The sequence below is a fragment of the Engraulis encrasicolus genome, chromosome 11 (assembly GCF_034702125.1).
Source record: "Engraulis encrasicolus isolate BLACKSEA-1 chromosome 11, IST_EnEncr_1.0, whole genome shotgun sequence".
Classification (NCBI taxonomy): Eukaryota; Metazoa; Chordata; class Actinopteri; order Clupeiformes; family Engraulidae; genus Engraulis; species Engraulis encrasicolus.
The window spans coordinates 43,113,079-43,131,863 of NC_085867.1; the positions used below are offsets into that span (position 1 = coordinate 43,113,079).

Sequence of the window (18,785 nt, forward strand, 5' to 3'; positions counted from 1 at the left end):
CTGCTACTTTGCAAGCTACTCTTTAGTTCCACTGTAAAAAAAAGACCTACTGCATCAACACACAGACTTATGGCAACATCAAGAGAAAAATCTAAATCAGTATCGTAGTTACTTGACAGAAAACATCTAAATGGTGATGAGTGCACAAAGTGTTGTGCCACTAACAACATGCAGTCTTTTCTTTCGCCGAGACAGAATGAGTATGCCAAAATAATTTTACTGAACGCCATTTGATTAAAACATCCTGACGAGCCTTTTTGTACCCCTTTTAAATGGCAAAGTGGGGGATGGTTTGTTTGTAAGTGAAGATTTTTTTGTGTCTTTGCCAAGGGGTCCAGTCCAGTAAGACCAAAAGAGGGGGAGAAAAAAAATCACTGGGTTCTCAAGACATGACAGAGAACTCTATTGAGTTGAGAGACCACAGACCACAGAATATAAGGCTCCCATTGAGGACAAGACATTCAACCATTCATGGCGACTGGCATTCAGTCAAAAGCCCCCACTAAATACATCGGAAGGATAATGATGCTCAGTAACAAACAGTTCTCAGTAATGCTCAGCATTGGATGTGTAGTGAGGGGGAATTAAACACTTATATTAATGCTAATGCTGACTGCAGAGTAGAGCAGCATCTGAAATGCCACTGTAGATCTCACACTAAACAATACACAACACTAAAGCACTTTATGTTTTTGATCATAGCGCGGGTAAAAAGTCTCATTCAAAAAATTTGGCAGAAACTGCTGTTGCAAACGTATACAGCTGTTACAAACTTACAGTGTTACTGTATGGGGCATGCATGGCCGGAAAAAAATATCAGTAGTGCTTTTCACAGAGCTTACAGCAGCTACCGTATGGGTCCTGTCCCACAACTACAATTTCCACTCGTTTTGGTCACCAACAATCACTTTTGCAGGTGCAAGCATAGTTTGTCCCAATACTATAAAAAGTGACTGCTTCAAATCCCTTTAATTTTCCTCTTGAATGGGAGTGAGTGTGGAACAGAGTGGAAGATGAACAAAGTGAAATAAGTTAAGTGTGGTTGCTAGACTGAGTGGTTTCCCGCGCTGTTGGGCGGTTTGGGATGACCAGCTGTCGGTAAAAAGATCTATTAGGCAAGTTTTTTGTAGATTATTTTCCATAGAAATCAATAGAATATTGCTGAATATGGACAGGACTCAGTGCCTCCCGACAGTTTTTCAAGCTTTTATTAGGTTGGAAATCCTCACGTCTGGCAACCCTGAGTGTGAGTGGGTGGGGGGGAGAAAGGGGACACGGCTTCAGTCGCTGCCTGCACCCTTGAGGCTCACCTTCAGTGTGACGTCACAGAGCTCCCCGGTCTCGTAGAAGTGGCGCAGCGAGTTGTGGAACTCCTTCCAGGCCTCCTGCGCCTGAAAGACGTAGATGCCATCCACCTCAGAGGAGGAGGCGGAGGAGGAGGAGTCTGTCTCCGAGCGCTTCACCTGCCTCTTCTCCTTCAGACGTTGCTGCTGTTGCTGCTGCTGCTGCTGCTGCTGCTGTTGTTTGGCCTGCTGCTCCGACGACGTTGCTGCCACGTCACCCGGAGCCATCACCACAACCGCCACTCACACCACCCGTGCCACTCATGCATGCCGGACCCTGAGGTGGAGAGGTGGAGAGAGAGAGAGAGAGAGAGAGAGAGAGAGAGAGAGAGAGAGAGAGAGAGAGAGAGAGAGAGAGAGAGAGAGAGAGAGAGAGAGAGAGATGACAACTGTGAACAGGATTCACAAAAAGTGACTTAAGTGAAAGGCACGATGGATGTACTATAGCCCCTGGAGCCCTCACTATTGTTGCTTACACCACTCATGCACGCTAGAGAGAGAGAGAGAGAGAGAGAGAGAGAGAGAGAGAGAGAGAGAGAGAGAGAGAGAGAGAGAGAGAGAGAGAGAGAGAGAGAGACAGAGAGAGAGACAGAGACAGAGACAGAGACAGAGACAGAGAACTGTACAAAGGATCCAAGAAAATGAAGGATGAATCACCGCACACTGGTATTTTGCTGGTAGTTTATTTGGTTAAATAAACTACCAGCAAAAATACCAGTGTGCGGTGATTTATCCTTTATTTACTTGGATTACTCTTACTGCACATCACCAGCACCTTGACAGCGGTTGTGCACAGGGACGTTACTTTGGGAACTGTACAAAGGATGTTCCCTAAAGTGACAGTCACTACTATGTTGCCTGAGGCCATGGTGCGAGCATGCCTTACGGCTTACGCTACCATGGTGAGGGAGAGAAATGCGAGTTAAGGGATTCACAAGGGGACACTGCATACAGCACACAAAAACCCCAGTCACATGGATGGTGGAAAGCACTGGTCAGTCATTCACCCTTCCTCCCAACGGTTGGTGCTGAGATTCTTTAAGTATATAGAGATATGCCAATGTAATAGGTTGCTATGATCACCAACAAGATCAGGTTCCGGTCTGCCTAAAGGGGCGTGTCATAATACTCCTAGCATTGAGTAGAACAGTCCTTAGGTCTGCCTAGGTCTGCCTAAAGGGGGATCCCCCCCCTCCCCCTTGCAATAATAGAACCCGTAAACAATGGGCCAATGGAACCTCTCTCTCTCTACTCTCTCTGGGTTGGTGCTGTGATATGGGGAATCTAACTGATGACTTTGAACTCAAGTCCACAATGGAAGGTTCTTTTAGACCGCAAGCCCATTACGATTGGTTACAATCACATTACAACATGTACAATGTTTGTAGTTTGATGCCAGATTTTGCTTTGAAATGAAAACATCCAAAATATGTTTGCCTGTAAAAAGAACCATTTTCTAAGCCAAAATGTTCTCTTTCACAAAATGTGAATGTGTATCTGTAACTTAAAATCCTAAAATGCATTCACAAGTCCAAATGAGTGTGCATTTCAGTCACCAGGATGAGCAGGCAACACAGAATACACAACATGAATCATTATGGTCACGTCTTGCCCTTGGCAAGCTTGAGGAAGATTGGGGGGGACAACTCTTAGACAGTTGATCTTTAAACCTAATCAGGCAGTGATGAACTCCACAGTCAATCCAGACACTCTCCGGTTACTATGGCAAACGCCCTTACTGACAGCACCAATGTCTGTTCAGGACAAGACAGATGGAGAGGGGAGGTTAAGGAAGAAAGGCCACAGAGTCAGAAAAACGGAGAGATAGCTCTTTTAGAAGCGAAAGGGATTTCCCTACGCGAGCCTAACCATACCATGGCTACACAGAGAGAGAAGACAAATAAGGACAGGAGGCTGAGAAGAAGGGAAACAAGGAGCATGAGGAAAAACAGATCGAGGGACTGCTATTCTTATGCCTTGATTACATGTACTGTATGTGAAGATTTTTAAAAAGTGCTTTTTTAAAAATCAATTATTTGATCCTGTTTGCATGGCATGTGGATCACCATTGTGGCAGGTGCATTTTAGAAGATAGTTTTTAAAACATCCGTTTGGGGGAGATGGAACTCTGTTTACATGTAAATAAGAGGTCCACATGAATGCTTTTAGAAAAATATCACTAAACAGAGTCTCAGAGGTGAAGGACAAATGTAAAGAATTAAAAAATGACCCACAGGTGGTGGACAAGTGTCAAACTATGGCATAACACAGGGTTTCCCAAACTGGGGTGCGTGCACCCCTGGGGGTGTGCGGCCTGCCATAAAGAGGTGCACAAGCTGAAAAGAGCAATGGCGGATATGTGAGTTTTTATCTAGCATTAATGAACATTAAGTAGTTTTTAATAGTGTGGTGCATTATATGATGGAAGGCTCAATCTGAAGTGTAGTTTAATTCCAAGACTATTGGAAAAGAAGATTCCCCAAAAACGACTGTGCATAATATGCAGTGAATGAGCAGTGAATCATACTTGCGTGGCCATCAGCACACCAAAACATTCGCTTAGTAGTGGGTGCGCGAACCACATTCAAATGTACAAGGGGGTGCGCAGGGGAAACGTTTGGGAACCCCTGGCATAACTGGCATAACAGATAGCACCACTGTCTTTGCAACAGGACGCTGAAAATCTCTTAATACCAGATTAAGCAAAATCATCTGACAACAGAGCTTGCACAGTGGTTGGAGCATCAGCATTAAAATAGACATCGGATTATAAAACAGCTTTCTAATATCCATAGCCAACTCTTAGCTTGTTAAGTCATTCGGCTTCACCTGCAAACTTACTGCGTGTTGGCTGACATCCTATGTTTAAGTGCTGTGTATTTTACACTACTCTCTTTCTATGCCTGTACACTACAGCATTGGGGAAAAGCTCCACAGTACGCTCCATCCACACGGAGCAGCAGAGTTATGGGACTCTCCAGAGAGAGAGGAGGGGCGGCCTGGTGTCCCCTCTGAATGCCCTCGCTGTGAGACCACAGCCTGGCTGGCTGATTAGTTTTCCTCCCAGCACCGAGGCAAAAGAAAAACATACCTACACAATATTTCACCAGGACGTGTGTGTCAGTGTGTCTCTGTGTGTGTGTGTCCTTAAATCTCCTGTTTGAATCACCAGACTCACATCAGAGGATGATGCCTGAGCAATGCTGCATCAGTAATCTGCCCTTAAAGACATTATTAGGACTTGCGGGTGTGAATAAATAAGGTGTGTGTGTGTGTGTGTGTGTGTGTGTGTGTGTGTGTGTGTGTGTGTGTGTGTGTGGCTCGTTCACAGCAGTGGTGCTGAACAGGCCTGCAATATCTCAGCCTACCTTTCCCTGCTAAGCAGAACACTTACCAAAGAACAGTAAAATATTTATATTGTTATTATTATGTTGATACAAACGCTGTCTTGATTGTTGGAGGGCATCAAAAACTTTAGGTAAGCCCACACACATTTAGCCCTACATGCCTTATTCCGCAAGTAGTGCAGACATTCTTCCATTTTTTGACAGAGGAAAAAAAAGTTTGAACTGGAAATGTGCACACTACTAGGCAAATAAGACTGAACAAGACAAGAACTGGCAGTGTGTTGACCTGTTCAACCTTGCGCTTACTGCAGGGTCTTGGAAGTAAACTGAAAGGTCAGAATCAACAATGAATCCAAATAATGTCTAGATGTACATGTCGTAGGAATCCTGAATGTGGGAAATATATTTGGTTTCTACTTCACACACTTTTCAGTGAAATATTTGCTGTTTTATACCAACGCAAATGTAAGTCAATACATTTACGAGATCTCGTAAACAAACGACAGTTGACATAAGCACGGTTCATCTGTGAATGCATGGAGTGTTACATTTTCCGAGGCTACCTGCGCGCTGCAAGCAAGCTAGCGAATTGGTACACGGAACACTCACGCGCTACATAATTGCCTACAGCTGCGAAGTTTTCAATGAATCATATCGTTTTCTGTTTGCAGGAAGCCTTGCATTACAAGAAAGTTGGCTAGCAATCATTATTAGCTGGCCACCATTTCCTTCTCGAAAGCTAGTTTACTCGCATAGTAAATCAATCTCTCGACAACAACCAATGCAGCCATTGGCGAGTGTTTTATGACATATTTTTGTATGACAAAGGTGACAATGATTTGGTTCATGCCGATAGTTTGCATTCCCTCACTCAAGCAACACTGGGCTGTGTCACTTTCAACTATCAACACAATCTAGCAAGCTAGCAAGCCATGTCAGAGGTAACCATCCAGCCGCTTTCCTGTTCAAACTTCCTGCACTTAAATACCAAAAACTGTGAGGGCAAAAGAGACGAATGTGGTCTCATTACACGTAGAGATAAACAAGGCAGTGAAGAACAATGCAATTCCAATGTATTGTATTTGTCTGAGAGCCTACCTCATCTTGAGAATCGTCTTCACTCTCCCCCTATCTCTTTTAACACACACGCACACATCAGTAGCTCGCTATGCATAAAAATCAGCAGTCTCGCTGTTGTGTTATGATCCGAAATGCACTATGGGTAATGGAGTGCCACATGCTTAAAGGTGCACTGTGTTGTGTTATAGCCTATTTTAGTAGTTTATTTCCATAATTCATGCTGCCCATTCAAAGAGTACCTTTTTTCACGATGAAAAGTGGGCTCTTCTCCATGTCTACAACTAATACTAATTACTACTTTGGTCATGGGTCTAGTAAATAGCCTCAGTATTTACTAGCCTAAATATTCAAGAGTTCAAATTTGGCAATAGGCAGCACATGTAATTTCCATGAGCTGAGCATTATAGTTCCTTGGAATACCTAGGCTACTGTGGCCACCATCCCACACAGTGCACTCAAGCATCGGTTGGCATGCTGATCAACTCCCTCATAATAACCAACATAACTATCATCGCTTTGAGGGGAAAAAATATGGGTTGAGGTGAGACTGGCTTTTTTTCGGAGAGATATGGATAAGAATGACTTTAAGTCATTAGTGTGGTATTGCCATCCACAGCTTCCGCTCTATTCACATTTCCTCCTCTTCAAGCCCTATGAGGGTAGCCTATGGTACGTACAGGCTTTTAAATATAGGCCCTGTTTAAATAACTCACACAGATATCAGATATCAATCGGAGTGTTTGTTAATTTATTACAGTACAACATAAAAACAACACAGGATTTATTTATTTACTTATTTACAACAGCAGGCGACAACATAAAAAACAACAACATAAAAGTTTAATGAGAAAAGAAAGCTCAACTTGTTTTTGACACTGTAATTAGTGTTATGCCAGTCAGAACAGTGACCAAAACGAGTCCAAGTAGTATGAAGTTCTTGACACCCTAAGGGAAGAAATGAAAGGAGATAACAATGAAATCACAATGGATGAATGAATGAACATAGAAATTATTTCAACATAATCTCTGAGAGATGCAGTCACATTTCAAAATTACCCTTATCTCTCTGAAACAGAATACACTCCATGCCAGTGATATGATAGCAGGTCCCTATTGGAAAAAAAGAATGAAAGTTTTCATGAAACAAGGGATAGGCCTCAGCTTCGTTATCACAACAGTTAAACATGTCATACTGATCATCCTTGTGCATTTGATCAGCCTATACGCATGAACGGCGTGATGTGTGCCATGTGTGTTACGCCCTTTTTTGGGATGAAACCATTGGGCGCAAAGCCAATGCAAGTCAATTGGTGGTCTTGGGAAAGAATAAACGAAAGACAGGGACCAATAGACTAGCGTTGTTCATGCTCAACTTGCCGAAAACATGTTGTGTTGCCAGCTATTCAAATAATATAGCCAAACAGCCATGGCTAAAGCATGGACTGTTCATTTAGGCTAGCCAATGTAGCATGTCAGTTAATGAGACATTCAGTTTGTTTTCCCCCAAAAAGGGGCGTAACACACACTCACAAGCAAAGTACCCGGATGGCCGTTCATACGCATTAGCTGAATGTCAGGCAAGGTAATTCTGTAAGTATAGGTCATCAAATCATTTTTATTGACATCAATTATGCCATTCAAACATTAAAATGCTTTGCTTGATAGACATTTACAAGACAACACACATGATAAGGAATAAACAAGGATAATAAGTCTTTAGTAATCCCACTTACATAGGCCTTGAACAAGATAATAGCTGAACAAGATGTGAACCCTTTCACCACACACACACACACCAAAATAATTTTACATTTATTAATGATCTTTTCTTATTAAAATAATTTCACAGAAAATTGACTTAGTATAGTGTCATCTTTAAATGTGTATGTATGTATTTGAAGGCACTTGAAGTCAGCTGTATAGTTGTAATATTGTGCTATATAAATACATTTTGATTGATTGATTGATTGATTGATTGATTGATTGATTGATTGATTGATTGATTGATTGATTGATTGATTGATAGTATACTCACAGCAGTGCCAATAGGATACGTTATCACGGTTCCGAGGTAGTAACTTGACAGAAACCAGGTGATCTGGGCTGCGAACTGCAAAGTTCCTGCGACAAAGGCTGAATAGCAGAAAAGGAACACATCAGGATGAAATGTATATGTCACACGATACATGCAATATTTCTCACTTGTGTGTGAAAACCTGATGAGAGGCTCATTATTATCTGTGGATTGAATTGGCCCATTTGATGCATATTTCACACAATGGCACACATATTGTAAAATGTTAACATTTCAAATGGCCAGTTGAATTTCATTGACCTCCAAAAAGAAGATGCCACATTGACCACTTCTTTGCATTGGAACGAATGGCTGAAGTCAGATAGCCCTGATGTTTAGCCAGCATATTGCACATAATGCTACCATCAATTGGCAATTGGTGGAAAGACGTTACACACATTATCCTGTAGGTGGTGGTAACATCTATGAAAAATATCATGACACTGGCCAAAGAGTCTGGAGTGCAGGGTTAGGCCACGCCAAAACTCTGAACAGCATTTTTATATTTTATATCTATGTGAAGTCGTGGGCTTGAGCCCCCGGAGGCGAACCACTAGGTAGGATGACCTCAGTTGCAGCTCTGAAATAGGACCAAAAAAAAACCCATTACCATTATCATTACCAATTACTAATTAATTTATGGGCATTAGCTGTGGCTGAGCCCAAAACAGCGTCATTGACCCCATCCCTTGGTTGGGTGGACAGCAACTAGTAACTACTAGCCTTACCAGGTAGGACGCATTTGGCAGGCAGATAAGGCCTGTTCTTCATGACTGCACAGTACACATAGAAGGTGAGAGTAGTTATCGCGCAAGCGCCAGTCATGAATGGGAAAATGTAATCCAGATCTGTGGAGAGGAAATTCAACAGTTAGGCAGACACCAACGTTGTAGACAAAGAGGTGGATCTTAAAAATATTCATGTCTTACGCCTACGATGAAGTGAAAAGTGAAAGCTCATTGGGAAACTCCAACTCCCATTGTCATTGTGACACAGCATTCTACAGCACACAAGTGAACACTGCACACTGCGCACAACAAAATTGCATTTATGCCTCGCCCGTGCAAGGGGGCAGCCCTCAATGGCGCCCCTAGGGAGCAGTGCGGTGGGACGGTACCATGCTCAGGGTATGGGGAGAGCACTGGTTGATTACTCCCCCCACCAACCTGGCGGGTCAGGAGTCGAACCTTTGGGCTACAAGTCTGACGCCGTAACCGCTTACCCATGAAGCCAGAAGGAGCTGATCTAGCTCTGTGACAGCATTTATGGTAGTAATGTACAACAGTAAGAGATATAAAGCAAATAAGCCCTCTTTAAAAAAATAAAACTCAAATCAGTATTTTATTTACACACCATACTGACTGGCCCCCTGGTAATGTGTGTCGTTTCTCAGTGCACTGTTTTTGATAAATATGATGGGATTGTAGCAGCAGCCATAGAGCATGCCAGCAAATACAGCCAGAGAGCAGCCCCTACAGGAGGAAACAAAGAGTTTAATATATGAACATTTCATAAACACTGCACACTGGATACTGTTCTTTTTTTTGTAGCGTTCATATTGATCACCTTTTCCTGCCTTACACATGCACCTGGACAGCTGAAGGGTTGTTGTGCACAAGGACTTTCTTGCACTTTGAAAGAGTTTAATATGTTATGCAGCTTCACAAGAGTGTTTTAAACCAGGTGTGCCTCGTGTGTGATAAGAAAAGTTTCATTGTCATCTCAAGCATGTACTATATGTATGGAATGTTGTCTTGTTATTGTAATGTCTACATTCTATATTTATCTTATCTTCTGTCTACATGTTACATGTTCAATGTTCAATGTTCAATGTTCATTTGAACTGTACTTAGTGTTAATTACTTATCGTTACCAGTCCATCACTGTTACCTGTCCTGTCTTGCACTTCAAGTCAAGTCAAGTTTATTGTCAATTTCTTTACATGCACTGGTCATACAAAGAATTTGAAATTGCGTTTCTTGCTCTCCCATTCAGACATAGACTAATCTAGGTAAGGACATAGACAGTATAGACATAGACAGTACTCATTCATGGACATAGACAGTATGGACGTAGACATTGCTCATACAGACATTTAAAGTGCAAGACTGGACAACAGAAGACTTGTAGAGAACATACATTAAGAGGAGGTATTTTGTTGTGCTTTTTCTAAAAGTCCTTTATAGCGTTCTGACATAGTAATAGTAGCATTTGAAGAAAACAATAATTAAAAAGGTTTATTAAATACACCAGCAGCAGTATGTGTGTGTGTGTGTGTGTGTTTGTATGTGTTTTGTGTTTTATGTGCACTTTATGTCAGTCTGTAAAATGTCAGTCTTGTGTATGTCTGTCTTGGCATGGTATAGAGAGAATATGTAATTTCATTTTCCTTGTATGACTTTGCGTATACGAAGAAAGTGACAATAAAAGCTGACTTGACTTGAATGGAATGGAATGGAAATGATTGACGTATTTGACAGAGAGGGACCATGTATTGATAAACAGTTGTATATGAAAATACATCATGTAAATAGTTCGCACACCAGAATTAACTAAATTGCTACTTGAACAAAATTTGTGTGTGTGTGTGTGTGTGTGTGTGTGTGTGTGTGTGTGTGTGTGTGTGTGTGTGTGTGTGTGTGTGTGTGTGTGTGTGTGTATGTATGTGTGTGTATGTATGTGTGTGTGTGTGTGTGTGTGTGTGTGTGTGTGCTCACAGGATCTTCCTCTGCAGGGGTTTGAGTTTTTCCTCCCACGGCTCCTGTTTAGAGTCCAGAATAGGGCGCTCGTCACAGACACTAGACTGATAATGAAGAAGAAGAGGAAGAAGAAGAAGAAGAAGAGGAAGAAGAAGAAGAGGAGGAGGAAGAAGAAAAGGTTAATTTGTTCTTCTCTACTTTATTTATGATCTATGCTTTTGCTTCATCTGCAATAATTTGTAATAAAAACACACACCATGTGCTGCTTCTGAATGCTGCTACTATGAGAATCTGACGAACTGGACTGCCGAATGTGCTGTGCTGTACTGTTTCTTGGACACTAGTCTTGTTCTTATCTTCCTATCTTTAGCCTAGATTATTTTTCTAAATGTTACATGTTTCAAATGTTAAATGTTTCAATTGTTATTTAAAACAGTGGTTCTTAACCTGGGGTGCGGGCACCCCCTGGGGGTGCGCCACAGATTCTAGGGGGTACGCAGAATTTTGTTTGCGTTGAGGTTGTGATCAAAATTCTGCTTCCAAACATTATAATTAGGCCAAATCAAGACCAAATTAAAACATGTTTTGGTCCCCATATAAAGTCATTAAAGTATTGATTAAAGTCTGAAAATTAATCACTCCAATATTTTTTAGTGCGTATACACCCGTAGACGCTTGGGTTGAGGGTGCGCGGCTTGTCTTGGGCACAGGACAGGGGGTGCTTCAAGAAAAAAGGTTAAGAACCACTGATTTATAACGTCACTGCTATAGGTTCTGTCTTGCACTTAATGTAGGTCTTGTTAATGTCATTCTTGTGTAGTACAGGTATGTCTATGTCTTGGCATGGGATAGAGAGAAACACAATTTCAATTTCAATACCGTATGACCTCAGCATATGAAGAAACTGACAATGAAGCTGACTTGACTTGACTTGATCACTTAGCCCCAGTGATGGGACCAAGTCACTAATTTGCAAGTCAAAAGTAGGTCTCAAGTCGTTCCAGTCAAGTCCGAGTCAAGTCACAAGTTAAGACACATTTGACCAAGTCAAGTCCAAGTCCAAGTCCAAGTCTCATTTTTCCCAAGTCACTAACAAGTCACCTTGTATTCTATGGGCAACATTGACCATTGCTTTTGCTCATAAATTCATTACCCCTCTACACTGCTCTGCATGTCCCCTTTTGTCAGTCACGTTCTAAACAAAAATAGTAGGCCTACTGGTATTGTTTAAAGGCAATTCATTTAATATTTAATTTTTTTCCATCTAATTTTTTGACATACAAATGCAAAAAAAATACATTTAGACTTGCCATACTATTGCAAGTCATTGCATGCTAAAACTGTCAAGTCAAGTCAATTCTCGAGTCAACAGCGTGCAAGTCGAGTCAAGTCACAAGTCATTCCTAATATTGCCAAGTCAAGTATCAAGTCAAGTCATTTGTGTGCTCAAGTCTGACTCAAGTCCAAGTCACAAGTCCTAAGTTCACATCTCTGGTAAGCCCCTTTACTTACTTTGCCGTCATGGCTGTTGTCAGACTCCTCATCCAGACAGAGGGGCTCCACGTCATCATCATCCTCCTCCTCCTCCACTCGCTCATACTCTGCCTGGGACTGGCTCTCCGTTTTGATGAAGAAAACGATGAACACACTGAAGGATCAAAGAGGAAGAGAAAAGGAGAATACACGTTATCAAAGAGAGAGAGAGAGAGAGAGAGAAGGAGTAAACGCACAAACTGTACAGCAAATGCGCTGCCAACTATCCTTTTAGCGTTTAAGAGGAGTGCAGTTCATGCTGAACGATTTGATGGTCAGGGTGTTCTGCCCAAACGACCACCCTGAAATGTGCACAATGTAGGAGAGGATTTTCTGATGATCACATAGCTACACTATGCACTTGGACATTTCATTGGCAGCCTGACCCCATTTCTCATCTCTCAAGGCTCTTCTCATCTCTTGGGCCGAACCAGATGAGTTATCTTCTCCAACAGGGCAGATCTTCTCCAACAGGGCAGAAAGTTAAAGCACCATCACTGACGTACACTTGTTTCTTCACACAAATGTCAATTTTTGGACACAACTTTACCATGCTGAGAGATTACGTGTATGTGTAATTACGTGTACTTGTTTTTTCACACAAATGTCAATTTACAGTATGTAAACAATTTTACTATGCTGAGGGGGATGCTTTACTTTTCAACAGATGATTTCTCAAGGCAAGGCAAAGGCAAAATTATTTACAGTTTTTATAGTATATACATCAGGCAGCTCAATCTGCTTTAAAAAAAATAGAGTAAAGTAAAAAAATGTGCATGGAAGAACTAAAAAAGTACAAAGAGAAGTAAGAAGAGTACACCATATATAATCTAATACAGCAAATACACACCTGATGGTTGCCAGACCCGTGCCAATGTAATTCAAAACAGGGCTTGCGACATCCTGTGGAACGAGTCCAAACCAGCCAAATCTAAGACAGAGTGAGAGAGAGAGAGTGGAGCAGAACAAAGCGAGAAGAAGTATATCAAAACCTGGCAACAACCACTCGGCTTATAACAATGAAGTAAGTGCTAATAAAAGTGCCAAGACGTCTCCTCGGGTAAATCCACTAGCTTCATTAAAAAGCCATTAGGCGCGCTCTCATGGCACGAACCACAGCTTGTCCTGGCTCTATGTAAAAGGATGGCGTGCCTGTGATTCAGCTGGCTAGGGCACCACCATGCCATAAATCTAGAGACCTGGGTTCGAGCCAGACCCGTGGTCATTGCCCGATCCTTCCTCATCTCTGTCTCCCTCTCATTTCCTCAATTTCCTCTCATTTCCTCTTACAGTCTCATCAATAAAGACATAAAAGCCCAAAAACAAAACTTGAATGATGGTCTTAAGAGTATAGCAATGGAGGCGCAGTGGCACATAGCACTAATGCATTATACCATGATTGGGCTTGCATGCTTATGGGGAGCCATGTTCAAATCCAGTCAGAGTCATTTCCCAACCCTACCCCGTCTCTCTCCCACTCTCTTCCTGTCAATGTCTAGCCTAGCGAGCCAGACCCGTACAGCAAAAAGCTGTGCCCCCGGGAGCAAATTCAATTTGCGGTCGCTAGGGGCGTCTAGATTTCTAGGCTAGTCAATGTCCTCACTGTCCTATCCACAACAGTGACAAAAAAAAGCCCATGATTAAAGCCATTTAAAAAAAAAGTGGAAAGCCATATATACCTGGCACTGGCCCAGCCCATGAGGAGACAAAATGTACACCAAATCAGAAAGCCGAGACCCAGTCCGATGGTCCTTATGATGGGTATGGTGGTGAGGTTGCCTATTGTACAACACAAAAAAAGATGGCTGTTCAAATGGCTTTGTTTGATGAGGACCTCGAAATACAGCACTCGATCGTTTTTGTTTTTTTTTTTTTCTTTTTTTTTTTAGGGATGCCAAGCCGCGATGTGGACTTTGTTTTCACCTTTACAGGCCTGCACCTGGCCAATGTTGGGATGTGCACACATCTACTCACTAGAGCATTGTTAAAATGGTAATGTAAATTCATAAAAGTCATGCACTGTACAGACGCCGTCTGGGGTGAAGGGAGGGGTCTGCATGTCGTTCCCCCATCTGATCCGACATGATTCTGTATTCTGTAATGTGTTATGTGGCAGCTGTATACAACACATCCAGGACACATTTCCTTCAGGACAAAACAAATTTATAAAAAATGACTCTTGCATCTTGATCTTACCTATGCCAAAGAGGCACCCTGCCAGCAGACTGAGGAGCCACGTGTCTGTGCTGCCCTGGATGAAGTGCACTGGCAGGGCCTCCAGCCACATGGTGGAACAGAATATCCACTGGAAGAACAGGCCTGGGAACACAAGGCACGCAATACGGGGAGGGATGGAGGAACAATAAAGAACGTTTAGTCCCCGTAGAAGAATTTGGTGATGCTGGTGGTGTATGAACAATCAGATTATTCCTTGGAATTAAAAATGGCCCATCTCATGGAGGATGGGAAGTTAAGAATATAAGTTAGAAGTTGGACACAGAGTGTGCAATTCTAAAAACTTGATTTACAGTCTCCAAATCATGTTGTAAATATTTCCCATTTTACCTCTTGCTTATCTATCAGTATTGTCAGTTTGACCACAATAGCAGCTGGGGCCGCCGTCCACTGTCCCACTTATAGCACCTTTAATGTCAAAAAATGGACAACTTGCTTAAGCCAAGTACAGCAATGTGTTGTAGTAGATACACGGAGTTCTCACCATCTCCCGTCTCGGTGTTTTTGATTGGCACGAGGGAGCTGCCGAAGCCAATGACAGACAGGCCGAGAGACAGGAAGCCCTTGATGTACAGCTGAGTGTCTGTGCCGTTTGGCAGCGGCGCTGATCCATTTGACTCAACGCCCTGGGAGACCCTGAGGACTTGATTGCCCTGCCATTCATCATCTGCTCACACAAGCAGAGAAAACACAGAGAGAGACAGAGAGAGACAGACAGACAGAGAAATTACATACTCAGAAAAAAGGAAAAAAAAACGGAAGCGCTGTGTGGATCCAGATCTTTTGACACGGGTGCTCTAACAGTGAGTGGATAAAGTTGTTATCAAAAAATTGAAGAGCAGGAAACTGTGGTACTCCGTTTTCTTATGTTTTAATAGTTCAAAGGCAAATAGGCCGTCTATTTGCCTTTAAACTATTAAAAAATAAGAAAACTGAGTGCCACAGCTTCCTGCTCTTCATTTGTTTTGAGAGAAATTACATATTTCCCTTGGGATTAATAAAAGAACTCTACTATTTATTTCACAGTAGTCATATCAAAGGAAACAGACAGCAAGCACAAGTGTACATATAAATCAAACATATCAGACAAGCCATAGAATGTTGACAGCACATGACCGCATAGACGTGACGTGACTAATTCAGTTACTACTTCCTGAAAACTTCAGCTTTCTGTGACATGGAATTCTCTATGCCACATCCTCTCACAACAGCTATTTTTGTGCAGATAGGTTCATGCTTGTATCAGCAGGGGGTTGTGTCACGAGATCAACACCGGTCAAATAAAAAAGCACAGGTGATCTCGCATTACTGTCATGCCACCCCTTGTAAAGCCATTCGCTTTGGCACTAAAATGTCACATGAGGGGATGTAGGGGGAAGTTAGGTGGAGTGGTTTCATTGGTTAAATATTGGACACCTTGTCATGGCATTATACAAAAAAGCTCACACAACTGATCCAAATAAATGTCAAGTTTAAGTTTTGAAATGATGAGCCCAGGCCCAGCCGTGGCTTAGTTGGCTGGGCACTGGACCGCTACACGGGCGACCCAGGTTCCAGATTCCAGATTCCTGACCTGGGCCATTTCCTGATCCTTCCCAGTCTCTCTCTCTCCCACACTCGTTTCCTGTCCCACTCTTCAGTGACCTGTCTAAATAAACCCCCCCAAAAATATATTTTTTAAATCCAATAAATTATGAGCCCAATGGCTGGGAAAACTTTTAAGTGTGGGCAATGAAGAGTTAAACAAATTGGTAGTCCTTTCTTGGTGCTATTTGAGTTATTTCAATGGAGCAATGACACATTATACTACACTACTATCTCTCTGTAGTTGGAATGAGAGACATCCAAAAGTGATAGCTACTTTGTGTTTCTGTGTGTGTGTGTGTGTGTGTGTGTGTGTGTGTGTGGAGAGGCGAGAGGGGAAGGACTGGCTCAGGACCCCAGACCGGAATCGAACCCAGGTTGCCAGCGCAATGGCACAGCGCCCTAGCCCACTAAGCCACCGCGCACCCAAGCACCTCCATATCTAATCTTACATTCGAGTTCAGAATGGAGGAATGGAAAATGAATCAACAGACCCCCCCCCAACCCTTTCCTACTTCAATTAACTGCACAGAAAAAGAAAACATATGCGTGGCAATATTAGATTAGGTATGACTGTCAAAAACAACACAAGATGTGTCAGACAAAATATTTTCTGTGATTCTAAACACGACCCCACACTGAATCAACACCAAAACAATGAGTTAAAGTGTTTATGAAACGAAAACAAAGCAAAGGAATTTGACCATTTCCAGGACAGATTCTGAAAGTTCTAAGCCTTGTGAATAAAATGTGATATTGTCTGGGTGATATTTTGTCCTAAAAGTCATGTTAAAACGTTCCCAAAAAGTGTTTTTTTGGTGACATGCAAATTTTATGCAAATGATATGCGTGACATAGAAGGGGTGAGTTCACCTCATTCCACCTTGTTCAGATCAATGGCGGCTAGTACCAAAACAAAGCGCAGTGTCAAGCAGTGTGTTGCTGGAGGGCCGAACGGTGCCAGCTGCAAAAATGGCTACTTGACAGAAGGAATATCTTTGCACAAGTTCCCTTCTGTGAAGAATGATGGAACTGTGGCCGACAAGGAGAAGGCTAAATCAAGCTAGGGCTCTGTGGATCCAATGCATGGTTTTGAAGCAAGCTCGTGGTCACTGTTGTGCTCTGCACATTTCCACCCCTTGTGCTTCACCACAAATGTGGAGGTCGCGGGCATGGTTGGACTGAAGAGAATGCTATTGCCTCAAGCAGTTCCAACAATTGACATCGCCGGCGTGCAGACTGAAACTGCCCCTGTAACTGCTCGGGCACGAAGACAGGTGAGTGCACTGCTTTGCTTTAGGCTACTTGTTTTACCTTGTCCATCTGCTTTGTATGTTGTTTTCAGGAAAGGGTAATGCACATTACATGCCAAACCGATGCGAATGCTCTCGGAATATGCACTTTTTATTGATTGCCATTCAACTGGTCAATAAATTGGTTTTGGGAGGATATCCGCACATCAGCGTGGTGCTCTCAGTCGAGGACAGCCAACTCACAGATTGGGCTACTCAGGGCTTTTTCTGAACGGGGAAATAGGGGCGCTCCACCCTCATACCTCCGTGGGTGCACCCTCATACTTTTATTTTTATATATATATATATTTGAGCGCTCCTAATAAATTTCTCATTCATGGGGGGGAACACCCCCCTTCACCCCCTGTAACCTGCCATGATGCTCCCTCATGCCAAAAAATCCTAGAAAAAGTCCTGCTGCTTAGCGAATAAACAGAGATGCACATAGCGTAGGCCTACTTTGAAGCGTTGATTGTTTGTTTTTAGTATTGTGGTGCACATGTGGCTGACGTCTGGACACACCTCGTCCTCAGAGTCCGGCTGAGGGACACGCGACGCCTGTGACTTTGAGCACAAAAAATAATAATAATGATAAACGCTAAAAATATGCTGAGGACTCAGGCTATATAGGGCGTTTTTCCAACAGCCTAATACCTCTGTTTTTTCTCTAGTTGATGATATTTTTGCATGTAGCCTACATGCATTTCAATCACACTATATCGCGCAATTGAATCAAAATGCCCCCCATTTGTCAACAAATACACACGCCATGTCATCTGTGGGTCATGGCAAAGCGCCCTTAGCAACCGTAACCATAAACAAAACAAACTGTCAGGCTATGTCAACAATCGTCACTTCGCCTGTCAGACATGTCACTTTCTGCAGATGTATCAGTGCCTCTGAAATAGATTTGTGCTGCTGTTTTTTTTTCTCATGAGGTTGGATGTGTGGTTTTTCGACACGCTGATGTTTGTATCAGAATTTTGGTTCCTTTATAAGATGTGGGTCCATCAAATGTGTGTTGTTTTCTCAGATCGCCATACTAGCAAACCAGGGACTCCCCTCTATGATGTCACAGCCCAGCTCATTAGTCACACCAAATTTCACAGAATTCACACTTTGAGTTGCCATTTTCACAAGTTCCTCCAGGATGATTGGGTTCAAAGTCTCATTGATGCTATCAGAAAAAACAAGGCTTTAATGGGAATGACCGTTTGTTTTCGTTTCATAAACACTTTAACAATGCTAAAAGGATTAATAATAATAATTATGAGAGAATATGTACTCACTGAGATTCAGGCTGGTGTCATAGACGTGGGAAGCAGCTGTGTGAATCAGGATGGCCACAGCACAGACCTGGACAAGTGAGCAGTGGACTGCCATCTTCCCTGATCACAAGCCACTCGCTTAGTCACCAGGGAAACCTCAGGAGAAAATGTGTCGGCACATGCACAACACACTTCCTGATCACATGACTGGACTGGACAGACAACATTGCACCTTACCCTCAGCACACTCCCCGAGAGGAGCGAAGAAAAAAAAAGACAACAGTCGAGGCTTGTGGTTATGTAATGACGTTTATTGGGTGACGTGACGCC

The 18,785-nt window shown here is 42.6% G+C and overlaps 2 protein-coding genes across 3 annotated transcripts in view; both read right to left on the minus strand.

The window, feature by feature from the left end:
- The window catches only part of klhl8 (kelch-like family member 8), a 32,374-nt gene extending 26,490 nt beyond the window's left edge, over positions 1-5,884 (minus strand). For both annotated transcript variants that reach the window (XM_063210699.1, XM_063210698.1), the window contains exons 1-2: positions 5,789-5,884; positions 1,311-1,620 (exon numbers count right to left, since the gene is read on the minus strand). In XM_063210699.1, the coding sequence (XP_063066769.1) occupies positions 1,311-1,571 (261 nt within the window). In that variant the 5' untranslated portion in view covers positions 1,572-1,620; positions 5,789-5,884. The remainder of the gene's footprint in view (positions 1-1,310; positions 1,621-5,788) is intronic.
- Positions 5,885-6,497: 613 nt separating this feature from the next.
- LOC134459015 (transmembrane protein 144-like) lies at positions 6,498-18,634 on the minus strand. Its single transcript, XM_063211371.1, has 12 exons — positions 18,477-18,634; positions 14,796-14,978; positions 14,273-14,395; positions 13,756-13,855; positions 12,927-13,007; positions 12,056-12,191; positions 10,562-10,647; positions 9,198-9,316; positions 8,573-8,692; positions 7,806-7,903; positions 6,827-6,880; positions 6,498-6,715 (listed from the first exon to the last, which is right to left on the minus strand). The coding sequence occupies exons 1-12, from the start codon at positions 18,568-18,570 to the stop codon at positions 6,629-6,631; spliced, it is 1,281 nt and encodes a 426-aa protein (XP_063067441.1). The 5' UTR covers positions 18,571-18,634; the 3' UTR covers positions 6,498-6,628.
- Positions 18,635-18,785: the final 151 nt, after the last annotated feature.